The sequence below is a fragment of the Hyperolius riggenbachi genome, chromosome 8 (assembly GCF_040937935.1).
Source record: "Hyperolius riggenbachi isolate aHypRig1 chromosome 8, aHypRig1.pri, whole genome shotgun sequence".
Taxonomy (NCBI): Eukaryota; Metazoa; Chordata; class Amphibia; order Anura; family Hyperoliidae; genus Hyperolius; species Hyperolius riggenbachi.
The window spans coordinates 24,443,253-24,462,467 of NC_090653.1; the positions used below are offsets into that span (position 1 = coordinate 24,443,253).

Genomic DNA, 19,215 nt, shown 5'->3' on the forward strand with positions numbered 1-19,215 from the left:
TATGCTGAAACAGAGGAATCTCATATTTCTGCCTTTCCCACCCTTGTGTTTGTTCCCTACAGGTGGATCCAGTAACAGAACCTCACCGGAGAGATAAACAGGTCCTCTTTATTCCCAGGATTGTACACAGGAAGATCACACCATCCCCCACCCTCGTCAGGTAGATGAAACTGAGGCTGTAAACATAACATTGACTCCATATGGAATGACTTCACTTCATCAGTGCTTGCATTGTAACAGTGTTATTTTCTGTGTTTAGGCTGAAGGAGTGACAAATGTGAAGCTGGAGGATGGAGATGAAGAGACATGTGAAGGAGAAGCAGCGGTCTGCAGAGGAGAGTGACATGATGGGGACTAGTGACTCAGGGATGCCACTTCCAGGTGAACAAGCAGCCTTGCCCATTGCCATATGTAACAATGTGCTTACACCCAGGGCCATTTCCCACCTATTTGGTGCCCCAGACAAGACCATGTGCACCATCCCTCCGGCCTTCACATTGGCTTCAAATCACTCAGAGCTGTTTGGTAAAAAATAATAGTTTGGTAAAGTACCGCATTAGGTACAGTACAGACCAAAAGTTTCACACCTTCTCATTCAAAGAGTTTTCTTTATTTTCATGACTATGAACATTGTAGATTCACACTGAAGGCATCCAAACTATGAATTAACACATGTGGAAATATAGTACATAACCAAAAAGTGTGAAACAGCTGAAACAATGTCATATTCTAGGTTCTTCAAAGTAGCCACCTTTTGCTTTGATTACTGCTTTGCACACTCTTGGCATTCTCTTGATGAGCTTCAAGAGGTAGTCACCTGAAATGGTTTTCACTTCACAGGTGTATTGGATTCATATAGCACCAATATATTACACAGTGCTGGATGATAAATAAGATTACAGACCATGATAATAGGTTTGGCATGCAACACACTGCAGGTAATAAGCAGTAACATACACAATGCCAGATCATGCACTGGAGTAGTAGTCCCTGATATTCAAGTTCACGTTATTCTGTGGGCAGCAACAATCAGATGCCACCAACAGAAAGCTCTGTTGGTGGCAAGAAAAGGAGGCAAGATTCATTTGGGTGATAAGTTGTATGTCTGTGCAGCGAACTGTTTAAGCTGCAGAGTGCTGAAGTGTAAAAAATGGCCTGGTCACCTGGGGGTGTAAGCCTGTGGTCCTCGAGAGGTTTTAAACACAATACAAACAGAACTGGCTTTTGTGGGGAGGAAAAAAACTGTTAAAAGGTTAAATTCCCTAAAATGTTTTCAGCCTTCTGATCTATCAGCTGCGGTGGCAAAATTCTGATCAGTCTCTAAAAATATCTGAATGGTGTGTTGGTTTTTAAACAAAACAATCAATCAAGAAAACTGATTGCATTTAACCACTTGCCGACCGCGCACTCATACCGCGTGTCGGCAAAGTGGCAGCTGCAGGACCAGCGACGCAGTACTGCGTCGCCAGCTGCAGGCTGATTAATCAGGAAGCAGCCGCTCGCGCGAGCGGCTGCTTCCTGTCAATTCACGGCGGGGGGCTCCGTGAATAGCCTGCGGGCCGCCGATGGCGGCTCGCAGGCTAAATGTAAACACAAGCGGAAATAATCCGCTTTGTTTACATTGTACGGCGCTGCTGCGCAGCAGCGCCGTAAGGCAGATCGGCGATCCCCGGCCAATCAGCGGCCGGGGATCGCCGCCATGTGACAGGGGACAGCCTGTCACTGGCTGCACAGGACGGATAGCGTCCTGTGCAGCCCCGATCCCCAGAGGAGACAGATAGGAGAGGGAGGGGGAGAATGTCGCCGCGGAGGGGGGCTTTGAGGTGCCCCCCCCCCCCCGCAACACCCATCAGGCAGGAGCGATCAGACCCCCCCAGCACATCATCCCCCTAGTGGGGAAAAAAGGGGGGCGATCTGGTCGCTCTGCCTGCACCCTGATCTGTGCTGGGGGCTGCACAGCCCACCCAGCACAGATCACCTAAAACAGCGCTGGTCCTTAAGGGGGGGGGGGGGTAAAGGGTGGGTCCTCAAGTGGTTAAAAGAGCTGAAGGAAACATTTGATGGTCTGTGGCCTTTATATAGCTTTTGGCACACAGTGCTTTAACCCTTCAGCACTTACAGTTATGTATCTATACTGGTATGATGTGTTGGGTGGTATATCTGTGATGCTATGTGGCACCTTGCTGTGTATTGGGGCTCCCAGTCTGTACATTACATGTGCTGCAAGGCGGGAGGCATCTGCTCTATTGTTAGACTGGATTGATTGATGTGATTGTTTCTATGACATTGGACCTTATGAGTGGATCGCTGTGTTTTTTTTCTTGGTTTTATCTTTTTATCTATTGAGTTTGTGTCTGACCTGGACTTTATTATCTGTAACTGCTACGGCAACACACACGACTGCTGACAGGACAATGACTATTCTCTGTTATTATTTCTCCAACAGATTATGGTGCAGACGATAATGGTGCGCACTACATTTACCAGCAGGAAACTCCATTGCAGAAAATATACACAGCAGACGTCACCATGAGGACAAATCACCACATCTCTCCAATCCTGAGGAATCTTCTGATAGATCCTATCCTGTTAGCTCAAATACCCATCCTTTTTTATCTTCTGAGTGTGGGAAATGTTTGTGTTTGAAAACTGGTCTACGTACACATCACAGAATTCACACAGGATAGCGTCCTTTCTCATGTGCAAAGTGTGGGAAATGCTTCAGTCAGAAATCTGATCTTGTTAGAAATCTAAGAAATCACACAGCGATCTTATCCATGTTCCGAATGTGGAAAATTTTCCCGTGTCAAATCAAATTTTATTAAACATCAGAGAATTCACACAGGAGAGCGTCCACATTCATGTCCAGAGTGTGGGAAATGTTTCACGCAAAAAGGTAGTCTTATTATACATCCGAGAAGTCACACAGGATAGCGTCCTTTCTCATGTGCAAAGTGTGGGAAATGCTTTACTCAGAAATCTGATCTTGTTAGAAATCACACAGGAAAGTGTTCTTATCCATGTTCCGAATGTGGGAAATCTTCCCGTGTCAAGTCAAATTTTATTAAACATCAGAGAATTCACACAGGAGAGCGTCCACATTCATGTGCAGAGTGTGGGAAATGTTTCACGCAGAAAGGTAGTCTTTTTATACATCAGAGAAGTCACACAGGAGAGCATCCTTTTACATGTTCTGAATGTGGGAAATGTTTCATTTGTAAATGTATTTTTCTTAGACATCACAAAGGAGAGCGTCCTTATTCATGTCGAGTGTGGGAAATCTTTCAGTCAGAAAGGTAATCTTACTACATATCAGAAAAACCATGGGTGAAATGGTTGTCAGAAATTTGTTTTTCTTAGACATCACAGGAGACACAAAGGAGAGCGTCCTTATTTGTGTTCAGAGTGTGGGAAATGTTTCATTCAGAAAGCCAGTTTTATTGAACTTCAGAGAAGTCACACAGGAAAGCGTCCTTAGTCATGTCAGGAGGAAAGTTACAGTCAGGCAGCTTATGAAGCTATGGGGAAACAAGCACAAGTCTCCTGGAAGCACATATTATTAGAGCAGCAGCTATGACGTGGCCTCACAGTGCTGGAACTACACTATAGATGTCACCCGCTCTACATTCAGGACTTTCTCCAAGCTGGGGACTCATCCTAACCTCTCATTTCTTGCTGATCATCTCAGAGTACATATGCTAGAAGATTACTGGGGCAGAGTTATTAGTTACCTGGTAACATTGTTTCCAGTAATCTTCCAGGACAAGTGCCCCCCAGGCTTGCCTGGTCACCTGCTATGAGTCAGACTGTATGCCCATATGACTGACATATAACCCAACTCATTGTTTACAGCGACAGAGCGCATATGGAGAGCGCGTCCGCCGCTTATCCAATGGGAACTGAGCCCCATGCGCTCCAGTGATGGCAGAGACAAGCCGAGACCCAGAGGCTTGCTCCTCAGCGTGGATCTCGGCGTTCCGCAGCCAGTGGATCTTACACCCCCGAGGACTGGAGCTCCACACCTGTGCTTTAGGCAGTGTTAACATTTGTCAAATTGCATGCATGTTTTTGCATGCAAATTTGCCTATTCATTTAAAACCAGTTTCGGTCAGTGGGATAGTTAACACTAAAGGAGCCATTTTCTTTGGTTACTCTTTTGGGCACGTTCCTTTAATTTTTCATCTCCTTAGTGAACATTACATATTTACTTCATTGTTCACATTTCAGCGCTGCTTTCATTCATTCGCCCAACTACAGTACTCATCATACCTAAATGATCTATGTCTTGTTTTTGTTTTGTTTTTTAGGGCCAAATTAGTGTTATTGTGGGTTTTTTCTTTTTTGTTTTTACTATTTTCTATGCATTTTAAAGGGGTAAAATTGAAGACAATGACAATGTCTTCATTAAACAACGCTATTGTAGATAAAACTCACACATGTTGTTTGCCCATTTGTCCTGGTTATCACAACATTTAGGTTATGTTACTAGTACAATTACATTATTGTATTTAGAAATAAAGGTGTATTTGTTTTCCATGTTGTTTTTCTCCCTCGTTGTAATCTATTAATAATTACAAACCCTTATTTGTAAAAAAAACAACAGTAATACACCCTCATGGCAACATATTTCAAAAGCAAGGTAACAATAATTTCTGACCTATACTTATTTATTTTTTGGGGATGTAGGATTGAGTTTTTCCCTTCCTATTTTTTATGTGACAGGGGTCCGAGCTGAAAGACAAATCAAAATGTATTCCACACCTCATTTTGATTACGTTAAGTCACCTATACGTCATTTGATAACAAACTTGATGCACAGCATTCCATTATTTTCAGGCCGGTTTCACACTGTATTTTGGTGTCAGCGGTGCGGCACGCCGACCGCACCATCAAAAACAGGCCTTCAGGAAACACCGCGTTACTATGCGGTATTCCCCTTCAGGCTTCCGGCCAAAAAGGAAGTACAGTACGGTGTTGGGGAAGGTAGCAGGCACCTCATGAGAGGGTAAGTGGCACAGTATGGTTTAGGAGGAGGGTAGCAGGCACCTCATGGGAGGGTAGGTGGCACAGTATGGTGTAGGGGAGAGGGTAGGTGGCACAGGATGGTGTAGGGGGAGGATAGCTCTCCTTGGTGGTCTTGTGGCTCCACTCCCCTTGCTCTTCCTGTTGGTCCCCCTTTACACTTCCATTGATATGCCTGGGGGTTATGAGTATTAATTAGTATTTATATAATGCTGACATCTTCCACAACGCTTTAAATAAAACATAGTCTTGTTACTAATGACTTCAAAAAGGTTTGGAAACACGGACATAGATGGTTGAAGTGTTTTTATTTGTTAAAAAAAAAACAAAAACATTAGTAATAAAAAAACAAAAAAAAAACAAAACACAAATACAAACACCTTGGCAAACAAATTGGCCATCGTTAAGCACTTGAGGACCACAGTCTTTCTACCCCTTAAGGACCAGACACTTTCTTTCCATTCAGACCACTGCAGCTTTAACAGTTTATTGTTCGGTCATGCAACCTACCACCTAAATGATTTTTACCTCCTTTTCTTGCCACTAATACAGCTTTCTTTTGGTGCTATTTGATTGATTGCTGCTGCGATTTTTACTTTTTATTATATTCATCAAAAAATACAGGAATTTTGTAAAAAAAATGATTTTTTTTAACTTTCTGTGCTGACATTTTTCAAATAAAGTAAAATTTCTATATACAGGTTTGTCCAAATTTATTGTGCTACATGTTTTTGATAAGAAAAAATCCAATAAATGTATATTTATTGGTTTGGGTAAAAGTTATAGCGTTTACAAACTATGGTGCCAAAAGTGAATTTTCCCATTTTGAAGCATCTCTGACTTTTCTGACCACCTGTCATGTTTCACGAGGTGCTAAAATTCCAGGATAGTATAAATACTCCCCAAATGACCCCATTTTGGAAAGAAGACATCCCAAAGTATTCACTAAGAGGCATGGTGAGTTCATAGAACATTTTATTTTTTTGTCACAAGTTACCGGAAAATGACACTTTGAAACAAAAATAAAACAAAAACAAAAAAATTCCATTTCTGCTAACTTGTGACAAAAAAAAATGAAATATGCCACGGACTCACTATGCCTCTCTCTGAATACTTTGGGGTGTCTACTTTCCAAAATGGGGTAATTTGTGGGGTGTGTTTAATGTCCTGGCATTTTGGGGGGGTGCTAAATTGTAAGCACCCCTGTAAAGCCTAAAGGTGCTCATAGGACGTTGGGCCCCTTAGCGCAGTTAGGCTGCAAAAAAGTGCCACACATGTGGTATTGCCGTACTCAGGAAAAGTAGTATAATGTGTTTTGGGGTGTATTTTTACACATACCCATGCTGGGTGGGAGAAATATCTCTGTAAATGACAATTTTTTATTAATTTTTTACACACAATTGTCCATTTACAGAGATATTTCTCCCACCCAGCATGGGTATGTGTAAAAATACACTCCAAAACACATTATACTACTTCTCTTGAGTACGGCGATACCACATGTGTGACACTTTTTAACAGCCTGGGTGCACTAAGGGGCCCAAAGTCCTATTCACAGGTCATTTTGAGGCATTTGGTTTCTAGACTACTCACAGTTTAGGGCCCCTAAAATGCCAGGGCAGTATAGGAACCCCACAAGTGACCCCATTTTAGAAAGAAGACACCCTAAGGTATTCCGTTAGGAGTATGGTGAGTTCATAGAAGATTTTATTTTTTGTCACAAGTTAGCGGAAATTGATTTTTATTGTTTTTTTTTTTCACAAAGTGTCATTTTATACTAACTTGTGACAAAAAATAAAATCTTCTATGAACTCATCATACACCTAACGGAATATCTTGGGGTGTCTTCTTTCTAAAATGGGGTCACTTGGGGTTCCTATACTGCCCTGGCATTTTAGGGGCCCAAAACCGTGAGGAGTAGTCTGGAAACCAAATGCCTCAAAATGACTGTTCAGGGGTATAAGCATCTGCAAATTTTGATGACAGGTGGTCTATGAGGGGCCGAATTTTGTGGAACCGGTCATAAGCAGGGTGGCCTCTTAGATGACAGGTTGTATTGGCACTGAAGTGCAGGAAGCGCAGGATGTTCTCAAATCGTGACCTGGACATGGCAGCAGAGAACATGGGCATTTGATGTATTGCGTGCGTAGACCAATAAGACCTTAAATACATTATTTTTGACTAGACCCATGTTAAGGAGAAGGCCCCAAAAAATGTTACGTTCGGAAACTTGGAGTGGTTTCCACCGAAAAGGCTGGGCATGGTAGCTTTTTGGATTGGTGGTTGTGTATTGTGTGGCAGAACGGTTGGTCTCAGCCACAATTAAATCATAGAGACCAGAAGTGATCAGAAAAAAAAAATTCTGTCACTGCGGTGGGGCGGGTGAGGGTTTGGCCGGGTGATCAGAAGCCCGCAGGGGGCATATTAGGGCCTGATCTGATGGATAGGAGTGCTAGGGGGTGACAGGAGGTGATTGATGGGTGTCTAGGGGTGATTAGAGGGGAGAATAGATGCAATCAATGCACTGGGGAGGTGATCGGAAGGGGGTCTGAGGGTTATCTGAGGGTGTGGGCGGGTGTTTGGGTGCCCCCAGGGGGCAGTTTAGGGTCTGATCTGATGGGTAGCAGTGACAGGGGGTGACAGGTGATTGATAGGTGATCAGGGTGTGATTAGAGGGGAGAATAGATGCAAGCAATGCACTGGCGAGGTGATTAGGGCTGGGGTCTGAGGGCGTTCTGAGGGTGTGGGTGATTGGGTGCCCAGGGGGCAGATAGGGGTCTGATCTGATGGGTAGCAGTGACAGGTGGTGACAGGGGTTGATTGATGGGTGATCAGTGGGTGATTTAGAGGAGAACAGATCTAAACAATGCACTTTGGAGGTGATGTGAGGGTGGATCTGCGGGCGATCTGATGGTGTGGGTGGGTGATCAGATGCCCGTAAGAGGCAGGTTAGGGTCTGATCTGATGGGTGGCAGTGACAGGTGGTGACAGGGGGTGATTGATGGGTTATTGACAAGTGATTGACAGGTGATCAATGGGTGATTACAGGGGAGAATGGATGTATACAGTACACAGGTGGGGGGGGGGGTCTGGGGGGGGAGGGGGTCTGAGGGTGTTCTGAGGGTGTGGGCGGGTGATTGATGGGTGATTGATGGGTGATCAGTGGGTGATTAGAGGGAAGAACAGATGTAAACAATGCACTTTGGAGGTGATCTGAGGGTGGGTCTGCGGGCGATCTGAGGGTGCGGGTGGGTGATCAGATGCCCGCAAGGGGCAGTTTAGGGTCTGATCTGATGGGTGGCAGTGACAGGGGGTGATTGATGGGTGATTAACAGGTGATTGAGAGGTGATCAGTGGGTGATTTTACAGGGGAGAATAAATGTATACAGTACACGGGGGGGGGGGGGGTGTCTGAGGGCAATCTGAGGGTGTGGGCGGGTGATTGGGTGCCCGCAAGGGGCAGATGAGGGTCTGATTTGATGGGTAGCAGTGACAGGTGGTGACGGGGTGATTGATGGGTGATTAGTGGGTGATTAGAGGGGAGAACAGATGTAAACAATGCACTTCGGAGGCGATCTGAGGGCGGGTCTGCAGGCAATCTGATGGTGTGGGTGGGTGATCAGATGCCAGCAAGGGGCAGGTTAGGGTCTGATCTGATGGGTGGCAGTGACAGGTGGTGACAGGGAGTGATTGATGGGTGATTGACAGGTGATCAGTGGGTGATTTTACAGGGGAGAATAGATGTATACAGTACTGTGAGAATCCGCTTAGCTGCCTGTGCAGGCAGGCAGCTTTTTGACCATTGTTTAGGTTTGCATGCTGCAGGACTCTGGAAAGAAGAGCTTCTGTCAGTTTTGCAGCTTGTGCTTGCTGAGGAATTTGCATACGTTGTCATGCAAATTGCCTGGCCACATTCATTGGAGGCGTGTACTATAAGTACTATGTGTTTCCCACAATGCTTGGCTGGTCATAAGGAGTCTTCCTGTGAAACACTCTGGAGAGTGTCAGCCATGCTCTTTGTTTGAAGATCAGCTTAGAGTAATTCCTGGAAACTGTGCTAGGCAGGTTCCCTAGTGCAGTTAGGATTGTTTATCTGTTTTGTTTGTCTGTTGCGATTGTCCTGTCCCAACGGTGGTCGACAGGAAATCGTTCTGATCTCCGTTCTTGGAGTATAGCTGGTGCAGCGGTTGCTACCAGCTATCTCTTCTGATCTGTCTCACTTGGATCGCACTAGCATCTTGCGCTAGCACTGTGGATCCTTCTGTTCTGTCTCCTTGGATCACACTAGCCTCTTTTCGCTAGTGCTGTGGATCCTTCTGTTCTGCCTCCCTGGATCGCACTAGCATCCTGCGCTGGTGCTGTGGATCCTTCTGTTCTGCTACTCTGTACCTGGATCGCACTCGCTTCGCGCTAGTGCTGTGGATCCTTCTGTTCTGTCTTCCTGGATCGCACTAGCCACTTTCGCTAGTGCTGTGGATCCTATCTCTCGCTTGTCCCTGTTTTCGTGTGTCTATCTTGTCTGCTACGACCGCTTGCTGGAGGCTCGGTGAGGTAACCGTTAAGCAAGTGTTCGCATCCTCTGTTTCATGTTTGTCTGTCGATGGTTAGTTAGGCGTGCTTGTCTCTATTGTGCTTATCACGTGGAGACCGCGCATAACCGCGTGCACTGTTGCGAATGAGTGCGGTGTTCGCGGTTAACTAGCGTTTGTTATTTTCCGCATCTCCTCATTGTATGATTTGCTGTGTCTTTGCTATCCTCGTATTCTGTTCTGATCTGCCTTCTGTCACTTCTGGCAATCGCCTTTCTTGCGGTTGCGTTTCTGTTTCGTACCTGCTGTTTGTGCGCGGTCGCGGGGTTGGCGACTAGATTGGCGCACACACATACAATCTGTCCCTTTGCTTGTTCTCATTCGCAATAGCTTCTCTTGCGATTGCGTTCTGCGCTTCGTACAATTCCTGTCTGGCATTTGTGGAGGTACAGAGGATTGGTTCCTCTGCACTCCCCAGCACCATCTGTCGACAGGAATTTCCCTCTACGGGTGCGTAGCACCTTTTGCTGGGTGCCTGCAATTATACGCTTGTGGAGGATTTCCGCCGTATCAGCGCACGCGTTGTGCACTGCTCACGGAGAAAGTTCCACAATCGTTACAAGTACACAGGGGGGGGGGGGGGGGGTCCGGGGTGGATCTGAGGGTGTGGGGGGGGGGGTGATCAGGAGCCCCCAGGGGGCAGTTTAGGACCTAATCTATAAAATAGCGTTGACAGATAGTGACAGGGAGTGATTGATGGGTGATTAGGGGGGTGATTGGGTGCAAACAGGGGTCTGGGGGTGGGCATGGGCAGGGGGGGTCTGAGGGGTGCTGCGGGCGATCAGAGGGCAGGGGGGGGCAGATTAGTGTGCTTGGGTGCTTAGCTGGGTGGCTGCAGCCTGCCCTGGTGGTCCCTCGATCACTGGGACCACCAGGGTAGGAGGCAGCCTGTATAATACACTTTGTATACATTACAAAGCGTATTATACGCTTACTATGCGGCGATTGAGGGGTTAACAACCCGCCGGTGCTTACGAACGGCCGGCAGGTTGACGTCGCGGGTGGACAGAGCCTATTGCCGGCGGATGCGGGCGCATAACAGCGCGCTATCCCCGGCCAGCTGCCACATAAAGAGCCGCCGCCGATGGGCTGACAGCGGTCGTTTAGGCCCAGCCTTTGCCGCCACCCATCGACTGAAGGCGGACCGCCTTATGTGGTTAAGGCAACCATATATCTAGCGATGATGAGCCGACCAAAATACAAATCTCTCTGTAACCGAATTTGATTAGGAATCTGATTAGAGAGAGATTGATCAGCTGGCCATACACTGAGGCCGATCACCGGTCAATTTCATGCTGAAATGCCACTGTAACATTGCTGAAATTGATCACAAATTGGCCTTGTGACACTGCATCTGGCCACCTCGCTTGTGATACTATATCCCCCTAATGTTAAATGTCCCCCACCCTCCCATTGCAAGTTATACATTACCTCTCCGCCGTGCCTGCCACTTGTCCTCTGCCATGCCCGCGTGTGTGACATCTGACATTACACGCGCGTCCTTACTAGGCAACCACGTGGGTCGCAATGGTCAGGAGAACGGAGCCAGTGGAAGATACGGATAGGTAATGTATCACTTGCACTGGGCAGTGGGGGAACATTTAACATTAGGGGAGAATACGCCAGTCGCATTGTCAGTCGTGCATGCTCTTGTCGCCACAGATTTTCATCCAATTCGATTATAATAATATAATTGGATGGTCAATCATCCACCAAGTCATCTGATGTATGGTTACCATTACTCCACTTGTGCACAAGGCATTGTTACAGGTGGTGATAAGTGTATTCCACATTCGAATTACAAGACTTCAAAGGAACAATTACAGTGTTCTCATAACTATTGTGCGCCTGCGCAGGTCCACCTTCTCCCCCCCGGTCTACCCTGGGAACCCCCTGGATATTTTCCAGAAAGAGGTTTTGAATGGGGTCAGGTCTTGCCTCTATCCCGAGGATCGACCAAACATCACTGAGAAAGAAAAACTTGTTCTTAACTGGTTGAAGTCTCGTGGAGACCTTGTGTGTAAACCTGCGGACAAGGGTGGGAATATCGTGGTGATACCTACTACTAAGTATGTGGCGGAAGCCAGTAGGCAGCTTGGGAATGCCTCCACATATGTAAAATTAAGGGGGAACCCTACTGAAAAGGACAAGACAGAACTCCGTGACCTCCTGAGTAGGGGGATGGAGTCAGGTTTTTTGTCCAAAAAGATGTGTGAGGATTTGTTTGTAGAGTTCTTCAGGCTGCCCGTTTGGTACTACCTGCCTAAGGTCCATAAAACCTTAGTAAGCCCCCCCGGGAGACCGATTGTCTCCGGGGTTGGCTCACTTACTGAGACTCTGTCTAAATCTTTGTACTTAAGATTGAGACCTTGCCTTCGGTCTGTTAGGTCCTTATTGCAGGATACTGTTGATGTTTTGCAGGCCATAGAGTCCTTTGAGTGGCAGGGTGGTCTCCATCTTGCGACCATTGACATTGTCAGTTTATACAGTAGGATGCCCCATGGGAAGGGGCTGGACGCAATTCACAACATCCTGAATGACTTTGGTAAAAGTGAAGAATATGTAGAGTTTATGTGCGAATGTCTTAAGTTTGTACTGGAGCACAATACGTTCAAATTTAATGGGGACTGGTATAGACAGTTATCCGGGACAGCAATGGGGACCCCGGTAGCTCCTACATATTCTAACCTGTTCTTGTCAGTTTGGGAAAACGAGAAAATCTGGGCCCCCATAAACCCTTTCAGACATTCCCTTAAACTTTGGCGACGATACGTGGATGACATCCTGATTGTCTGGGGTGGTAGCCAAGGAGAATTTGATGAATTCATAAAGTGGATTAACTCCAATGACATCAATATGGAGTTTACTGCCAACTTTGGTGACACCAAAGTGGAGTTCCTGGACCTCATGATAGAGGTGGGTAATGAGGTTCTTACCACCAGGGGGTACAGGAAGGCCACTGCCACCAATAGTCTCCTCCATTATGATAGCTACCACCCCAGACATGTGAAGGATGCCATCCCATATGGTCAATTCCTCAGACTCAAGAGGAATAATTCGGATACGAATGAATTTGAAACACGGGCTTCAGAACTTACTAATCGCCTCCTAAAAAGAGGGTATCAAAATAGGTCTATTGAACAGGCTTTGGATAAAGCCAGATCTGTAACCCGGTCTCAATTGCTCAGAAGAAAGAGTAGAAGGAATTTCGAAGAGAAGAGATTTAATTTTATTTTTGATTATACTCCTATGTCGAATCAGATTCATCAAGTGATACGGAGCCTTCGGCACGTGTTGTCTTTAGATGAGCATTTAAAAGAGGTTGTTGCTGGTAAACCACCTAGAGTGAGCTTTAGAAGAGGTAATACTATTAAAAAGATGTTTGTCCAGAGCGAATTAGCCAACTAAATCAAAATTAACAAACTGGTTGACAGAGAAAAAATGGGAAGGCAACTTTCCTTGTAGTCATTGTTCAGCATGTAAATTTGTGAGGAAGGGCAGGGTAGTCCAGATAGGGGCCACTTCATGGCACATTAAAGAATTTATTAATTGCAGGTCCAGGTATGTGGTGTATTGCGTCTGGTGCCCCTGTGGGAGATTCTACATTGGGGAGACCACCCAGCCACTTAAGGACAGATTTCTGCAGCATAAAAGGTCAATCAGAAGTGGGGTGGGATCACGCCGCATGATTGACCATATTAATTCTTGCCATGGGGGTGATGCAGACTGTTTGGAAGTGGCAGGCCTTTTAAAAATCACAGATATGTCTGGGGGGGGGGGGGGGGGGTTCAAAGGAAGAATTGTTATTACGTAAGGAGGCCTCTATTATATCAATGACGAACGCACTGGGCAATTTAGGATTTAACGATAGAAATGAAATCTCTGCTTTTTTAAAGTAATTGTATGGGTTTTATCTGTATAGAATTGTATGTGTATTGGACACCCCTCCATTAATGGGTTAATGTTCTGTGTACTTTTTGTGGAATGTGCCCGCCCTCTGGGCCAGGTATATAGGTGGGCTAGAGGGAGGAAGGGGTGAGCCTTGGTGTCCTGAGGAGGCGTGACTACACGCGAAACAGCTGTTGACACATGCGGGCGGCTTGTAACTCGTTGCTTTTGTAACCGTGCTTCAATAAACTACCTCTGCATTGGAGTGCCGGAGTCTGCTTTCTTCATTCATCAAAATTCTCATAACTATTGTTTGAAAGTATTTTGAGGTTGCAAGTACTGTCTAGCCAGCAATTACATTTTCACACACCTTTGGAGCCGCAATGAACATTGTACACAAAAAAGTCATTGTTATAAAAATGCTGGAACGGATAACAAGTAGCCATTGTTTTGTGGCCTTTTGAAGGGACAAGTAACCTGTTTGCAACATTAGAATATGTCTGACAGCGTACTCAGGGTATGTGTACAAACACCAGCTGAGAGCACTACAACAACTGTGGAATAACTACTTGTTATGGTCAAGAGGGAAAACCAAAAGGGGAACGTCTTGGAAGGGTAGAGGAGAACAGATGCGGAACGCCGTGGCTATGACCACAGGATCCCCTCGGTTGCAGATGCCCATCTTGCCAGGTCGTCATTGCCTGCGCAAGCACGTGTCCGTGTCACTCACAATTGCGCTCCCATAATCTGGAATGATCTGCGCAGGTGAAGAACTACTGCACCTGCACAGAACACTCTAGACTACGTGAGTGCGGTGGCGAGGTGGGCATCTACTTAACCTATTGGGGACCGCCGTAGGTTGAATCAACGTCCGGCAGGTGGTGGTACTGTTCTGACCGGACGTTGATTCAACGTCTGCGATAAAGAACCGCTCCCGCTCGTGCGCACCCGAGAGGGGAGATTAAGCTGTCATATCATGACAGCTGGCATCTACCCTCAGTGATCAGCAGCCATCGCGTATGGCTGCTGATCACGTGATCACTACGACCGCCGTCGGATCATAGTGATCACTATGACAGCGGTGGTGGCAGGGGGGAAAAGAAGAGGATCCACTCACCTCCCTGCTGTTCCAGCGACGATCGGCGCCCCCCTCCGCTCTCGCCGGCATCTGTGCTCCGTCTGACATCAGCGCCGGGTCCTGGCTTGATGACGTCATCAAGCCGCGACCCGACCTGAGCGTCATTTGGAGCGGAGATGCCGGCTGGAGAAGAGGTGGCTTCTGCGGCTCATTGCTGGAGCCTGGAAGGTGAGTGATGGCTTCCAGCTACAGGGGGGACACCTGACTCCATGGGGGACACACTGCCCAGCACTCCACAGACGGGATTTGGCCGCCCGACCCCCCCCAAACGCACGCACCCCCTCCACCGCAAAATGCCCTGGTCCTTAAGGGGGGGTTAGGTGGCCGGTCCCGAAGTGGTTAAAGCCAATGGGAACCGGGGGTTAAGGGTGGCCACTGACGATCCAATCTTTTTCATCCAATCTTACCAAATCTATGTAGTAGAAGAGTAAACTGAGTGATTATACTTGAACAGATACTATAGGCAGGTCCTTCTATTACATAGAAATGGTAAGATTGGATGAAAAAGATTGGATGGTTAGTGGCCACCCTAAAATACAAAGCCAGATACTTACCCTAGGAGAGGGAAGGCTCTGGGTCCTAATGAGCTTTTCCTCTCCTCTCCCGGTCCTCTCGTTCAGGGAGCAGCTCCTCCATTCATTCAAATCCCCTGCTGCGCGGGACTTCAGAAGTCTTCAGGAGCCGAGTCCTCCCGAAGACAGGCGGCTCCAAACTGTGCACACACGAGTGCGCGTGAGTGGCCGCTCGCGCATGCGCAGTGTAGAGAGGCCCATCTTCAAGAGCACTCAGGCTCCCAAAGGCTTTTCGAAGGCTCCGTTCCAAACAAAAACGCAGCATGCAGTACCGATTAAAAATCGGGAATCGGAATTGCATGTAAAACCACATCAAAATCGCAATCGCATATAGTGTGCAAGAGGCCAGAGCCAAAAAGATGAGAAACTGAGGGAGATGGCCTGTACGATGAGCTGTCCAGATGCCCACCGCTCTCCCGTTCTCCTCCTTTGCCTGATAAATTAACACCGGCAACCTCTTCTGGGTCGCCGGAGCCGGGCAGCACCACGCCTACGCTGGACCGGCTGCGTACACCCGACAGCACTCGAACACAACTGGGAGCTCTCTGCGCATGACGTCAAGACTCCTGGCCGCAATTGCGTGCTGTATGATGCGCACAGGTGGGCCAGGGTAGGCGCGGTGCTGCGCATCTTCAGCGAGCCGGGGGGAACTTAGCAGGCAAAGGAGGGGAACGGGGGAGCGGTGGTTATCAGGAAAGCTCATTGTACATGCCTGTCCCCCCACATTTCTAATAAGCGAGTCGGCTCCGGTATCGTTTATGGTGATTTGCCCTTGGAATTCACCCTGACTGCACGGAAAACAATACTTTACTCTGTGACTGGACACACACTCCATGGTAACAGGTCATCGGGACAGAGAGTGTCAAGACAATATATACGATATGTAAAATGTTGGCACTATATAAATACTAAATAACGATAATATATCCCAACTAAAAAGTGTCTTTGCTCCTGGTAGTTATGTCACATAAAATAGGTCTCACCTGTTAAAAAAAAAAAAAAAAGTGCAGTGACTGTATTAATGTGGAAACTGAAGAGCAGCTAGACGGCTGATTGGATTACACTCTCAGTATAGCTGCAGCGGTCCGGAACCCAGCGCGGAAAGAAGACAGCGGGGACCAGGGGAGTCGCGCCGGCGGAGCAGGTAATGTATACCCGCTGTATTGCGTTGGTCGTCGGGCATTCGAATGCCGCTATCGACGCACTCCCGACCCGACGGCGATCGAGAAAAATCTTCCGCAAGGACGGATCGACGGGAATCGACGGGAACGATCGATTTCGGACGGAAATCGATCGTTCTCTCAGCGGTGTGTGCGGCGATTTCACAGCTTATTTAATCACTGTGATCGAATCGGCTGTATATCGGTGGGAAAATCGTTAGGTGTATGGGCCCCTTTACACTGTGGCTGTACTAATAGTAAACTAGCTGCAGAGTGTGCTGATCTCTGCTACTTCCAGTATGTACAGTATAAGGTGTTACTCTGTGCCAGCAATCATAGTAAACTAGCTGCAGTGTGTGCTGATCTCTGCTACCTCCAGAATGTACAGTATAAGCTGGTACTCTGGGCCTGTACTGATAGTAATCTAGCTGCAGTGTGTGCTGATCTCTGCTACCTCCAGTATGTACAGTATAAGGTGTTACACTGTGGCTGTACTAATAGTAAACTAGCTGCAGTGTGTGCTGATCTCTGCTACCTCCAGTATGTACAGTATAAGCTGTTACTCTGTGTCTGTACTAATAGTAAACTAGCTGCAGTGTGTGCTGATCTCTGCTGCCTCCAGTATGTACAGTATAAGACAAGACACAGAACATTTTTATCATGCTTTTCTCCTGGCAGACTGAAAGCACCAGAATTGCAGCCACTAGGACGCGCACTATAGGCACTAGCAGTGTTAGGGAGTCTTGCCCAAGTTCTCCTACCGAGTAGATCAAGCTTACTGAACTTGAAGAGCCAAGATTCTAACACAGGTGTCCTGTGTCAGAGGCAGAGCCCTTGACCAGTTCACTATCCAGCCAGTACAAGCTGCTACTCTGTGCCTGTACTGATAGTAAACTAACTGAAGTGTGTTTGTGTGTGTGTGTGGGGGGGGGGGGGGCACAATTTCAGTGTTTGCCATAGGCGCTATATTGCCCAGATACGCCTCTGCCTTCAGCGCATTACAAACTGAAGTGCTGCAGATTAATTACCATTGGAGGGCAGCTCTGCAGAAGCACAGTCTGAGCTGTGCTATGTCTGATTGTACTGCCTCCTCTCTGTTGAATGAGGAAGTGATCTCCGCAGAATGACGAAGTCATTTCTGCGCATGTGTGCCATGGAGAGCAGCTATGAGGCAGCGTAATCAGACATTACACCGGGAGGCTTATGCTGCCAGCAGCGCTCCATAATGGGACACTGTGCCACCAGAGCAGCTCCAACACCCCCGGTGTCCCTCTCTTACTCCACCCTCTTCCCGCTTGACCACTTACCTTTCCAGCCTGACCTCTGACCTTACCACACTCCCTTCCTGATCTCTGATCTTACCCTTCCTGACCGGCCTGCTGCCCAACCCCAGGTCCCTCTCTTACTCCACCCTTCACCCGCCTGACCTCTGACCTTACCACACTCCCTTCCTGACCTCTGACCTTACCACACTCCCTGCCTGACCTCTGACCTTACCACTCTCCCTGCCTGACCTCTGATCTTACCACACTCCCTGCCTGACCTCTGACCTTACCCTTCCTAACCGGTTGCTGCCCAACCCCGTGTCCCTCTCCTACTCCACCCCTCTCCCAGCCTGACCTCTGACCTCTCCAGCATGACCTCTGACCTTACCACACTCCCTTCCTGATCTCTGACCTTACCACACTCCCTGCCTGACCTCTGACCTAAACACACTCCCCACCTGACCTTACCCCTCCTACCCACCTGACCTTACCACCCTCCCCGCCTGACCTCTGACCTTACCACACTGCCCACTTCACCTTACCCCACTTCCCACCTGACCTTACCATACTGCCTACCTAACCTCTGACCTTACCCCTCCCCGTCAGACCTCTGACCTTACCACACTCCCCACCTGACCTTACCACACTGCCTGCTTGACCTCTGACCTTACCTCTCCTACCCGCCTGGCCTCTGATCTTACCACTCCTACCCGCCGGACCTCTGACCTTTCCTGCCTGACCTCTGAGCTCATCACACTCCACGCCTGGCCTCTGACTTTACCCCTCCTCCCCGCCTGACCTTACCACACTGCCTGCACAACCTTTAGGGATGGTCGGAACTAACAGTTTCTGATTCCGCAGAAATTCTGCCTTCCGCTGATGCAGATTTCCGCTACCACACTATTCCTGACGGTATTTAGCATTATTCCGACGATATTCCTATTGCCGCGGATTTCCGTTTTTTTTTGCTGAAAATGCCACCTACTGATTACCGCACTACAAATCCTCATTCTCTGATTGACCGATTCATCCCAAGTCTTCTGATTGGCTTAAAATTACCGATTATCGTTTATTCTGCTATTTCCGACTAATTCCGCACTCTAATTTCCAAACTCCGCATTCCTGTGCTGAAATGTGATTTCTGATCGGAAATGCATAAATTTCTGTTCCGCGGAATCGGAATGAGCATCCCTAATAACCTCTGATCTTACCCCTCCTCCCCGCCTGACCTCCAACCTTACCACACTCCCGTCTGACCTTACCCCTCCTCCCTGTCTGACCTTATAACACTCCCCATCTGACCTTACCCCTCCTCCCTGCCTGACCTTACCCCTCCTCCCCGCCTGACCTCCAACCTTACCACACTCCCCGTCTTACCTTGCCCTTCCTCCCCGTCTGACCTTATAACACTCTCCATCTGACCTTACCCCTCCTCCCCGCCTGACCTCTGACCTTACCACACTCCCTGCATAACCTTTGACCTTACCCCTCCTTCTCACCTGACCTCACCACTTTCCACCTGACCTTTTTATGACCTTACCACACTCCCCACCTGCTGTCCTACGTGAGACCCCAGCCCTA

The 19,215-nt window shown here is 47.7% G+C and overlaps 1 protein-coding gene across 1 annotated transcript; it reads left to right on the forward strand.

The window, feature by feature from the left end:
• The first annotated feature begins 719 nt into the window (after positions 1-719).
• LOC137527204 (zinc finger protein 418-like) lies at positions 720-3,478 on the forward strand. Its single transcript, XM_068247708.1, has 4 exons — positions 720-809; positions 2,833-2,896; positions 3,005-3,296; positions 3,361-3,478. Exons 1-4 carry the CDS (start codon positions 720-722, stop codon positions 3,476-3,478), a joined length of 564 nt encoding a protein of 187 aa, XP_068103809.1.
• The last annotated feature ends 15,737 nt before the right edge of the window (positions 3,479-19,215 follow it).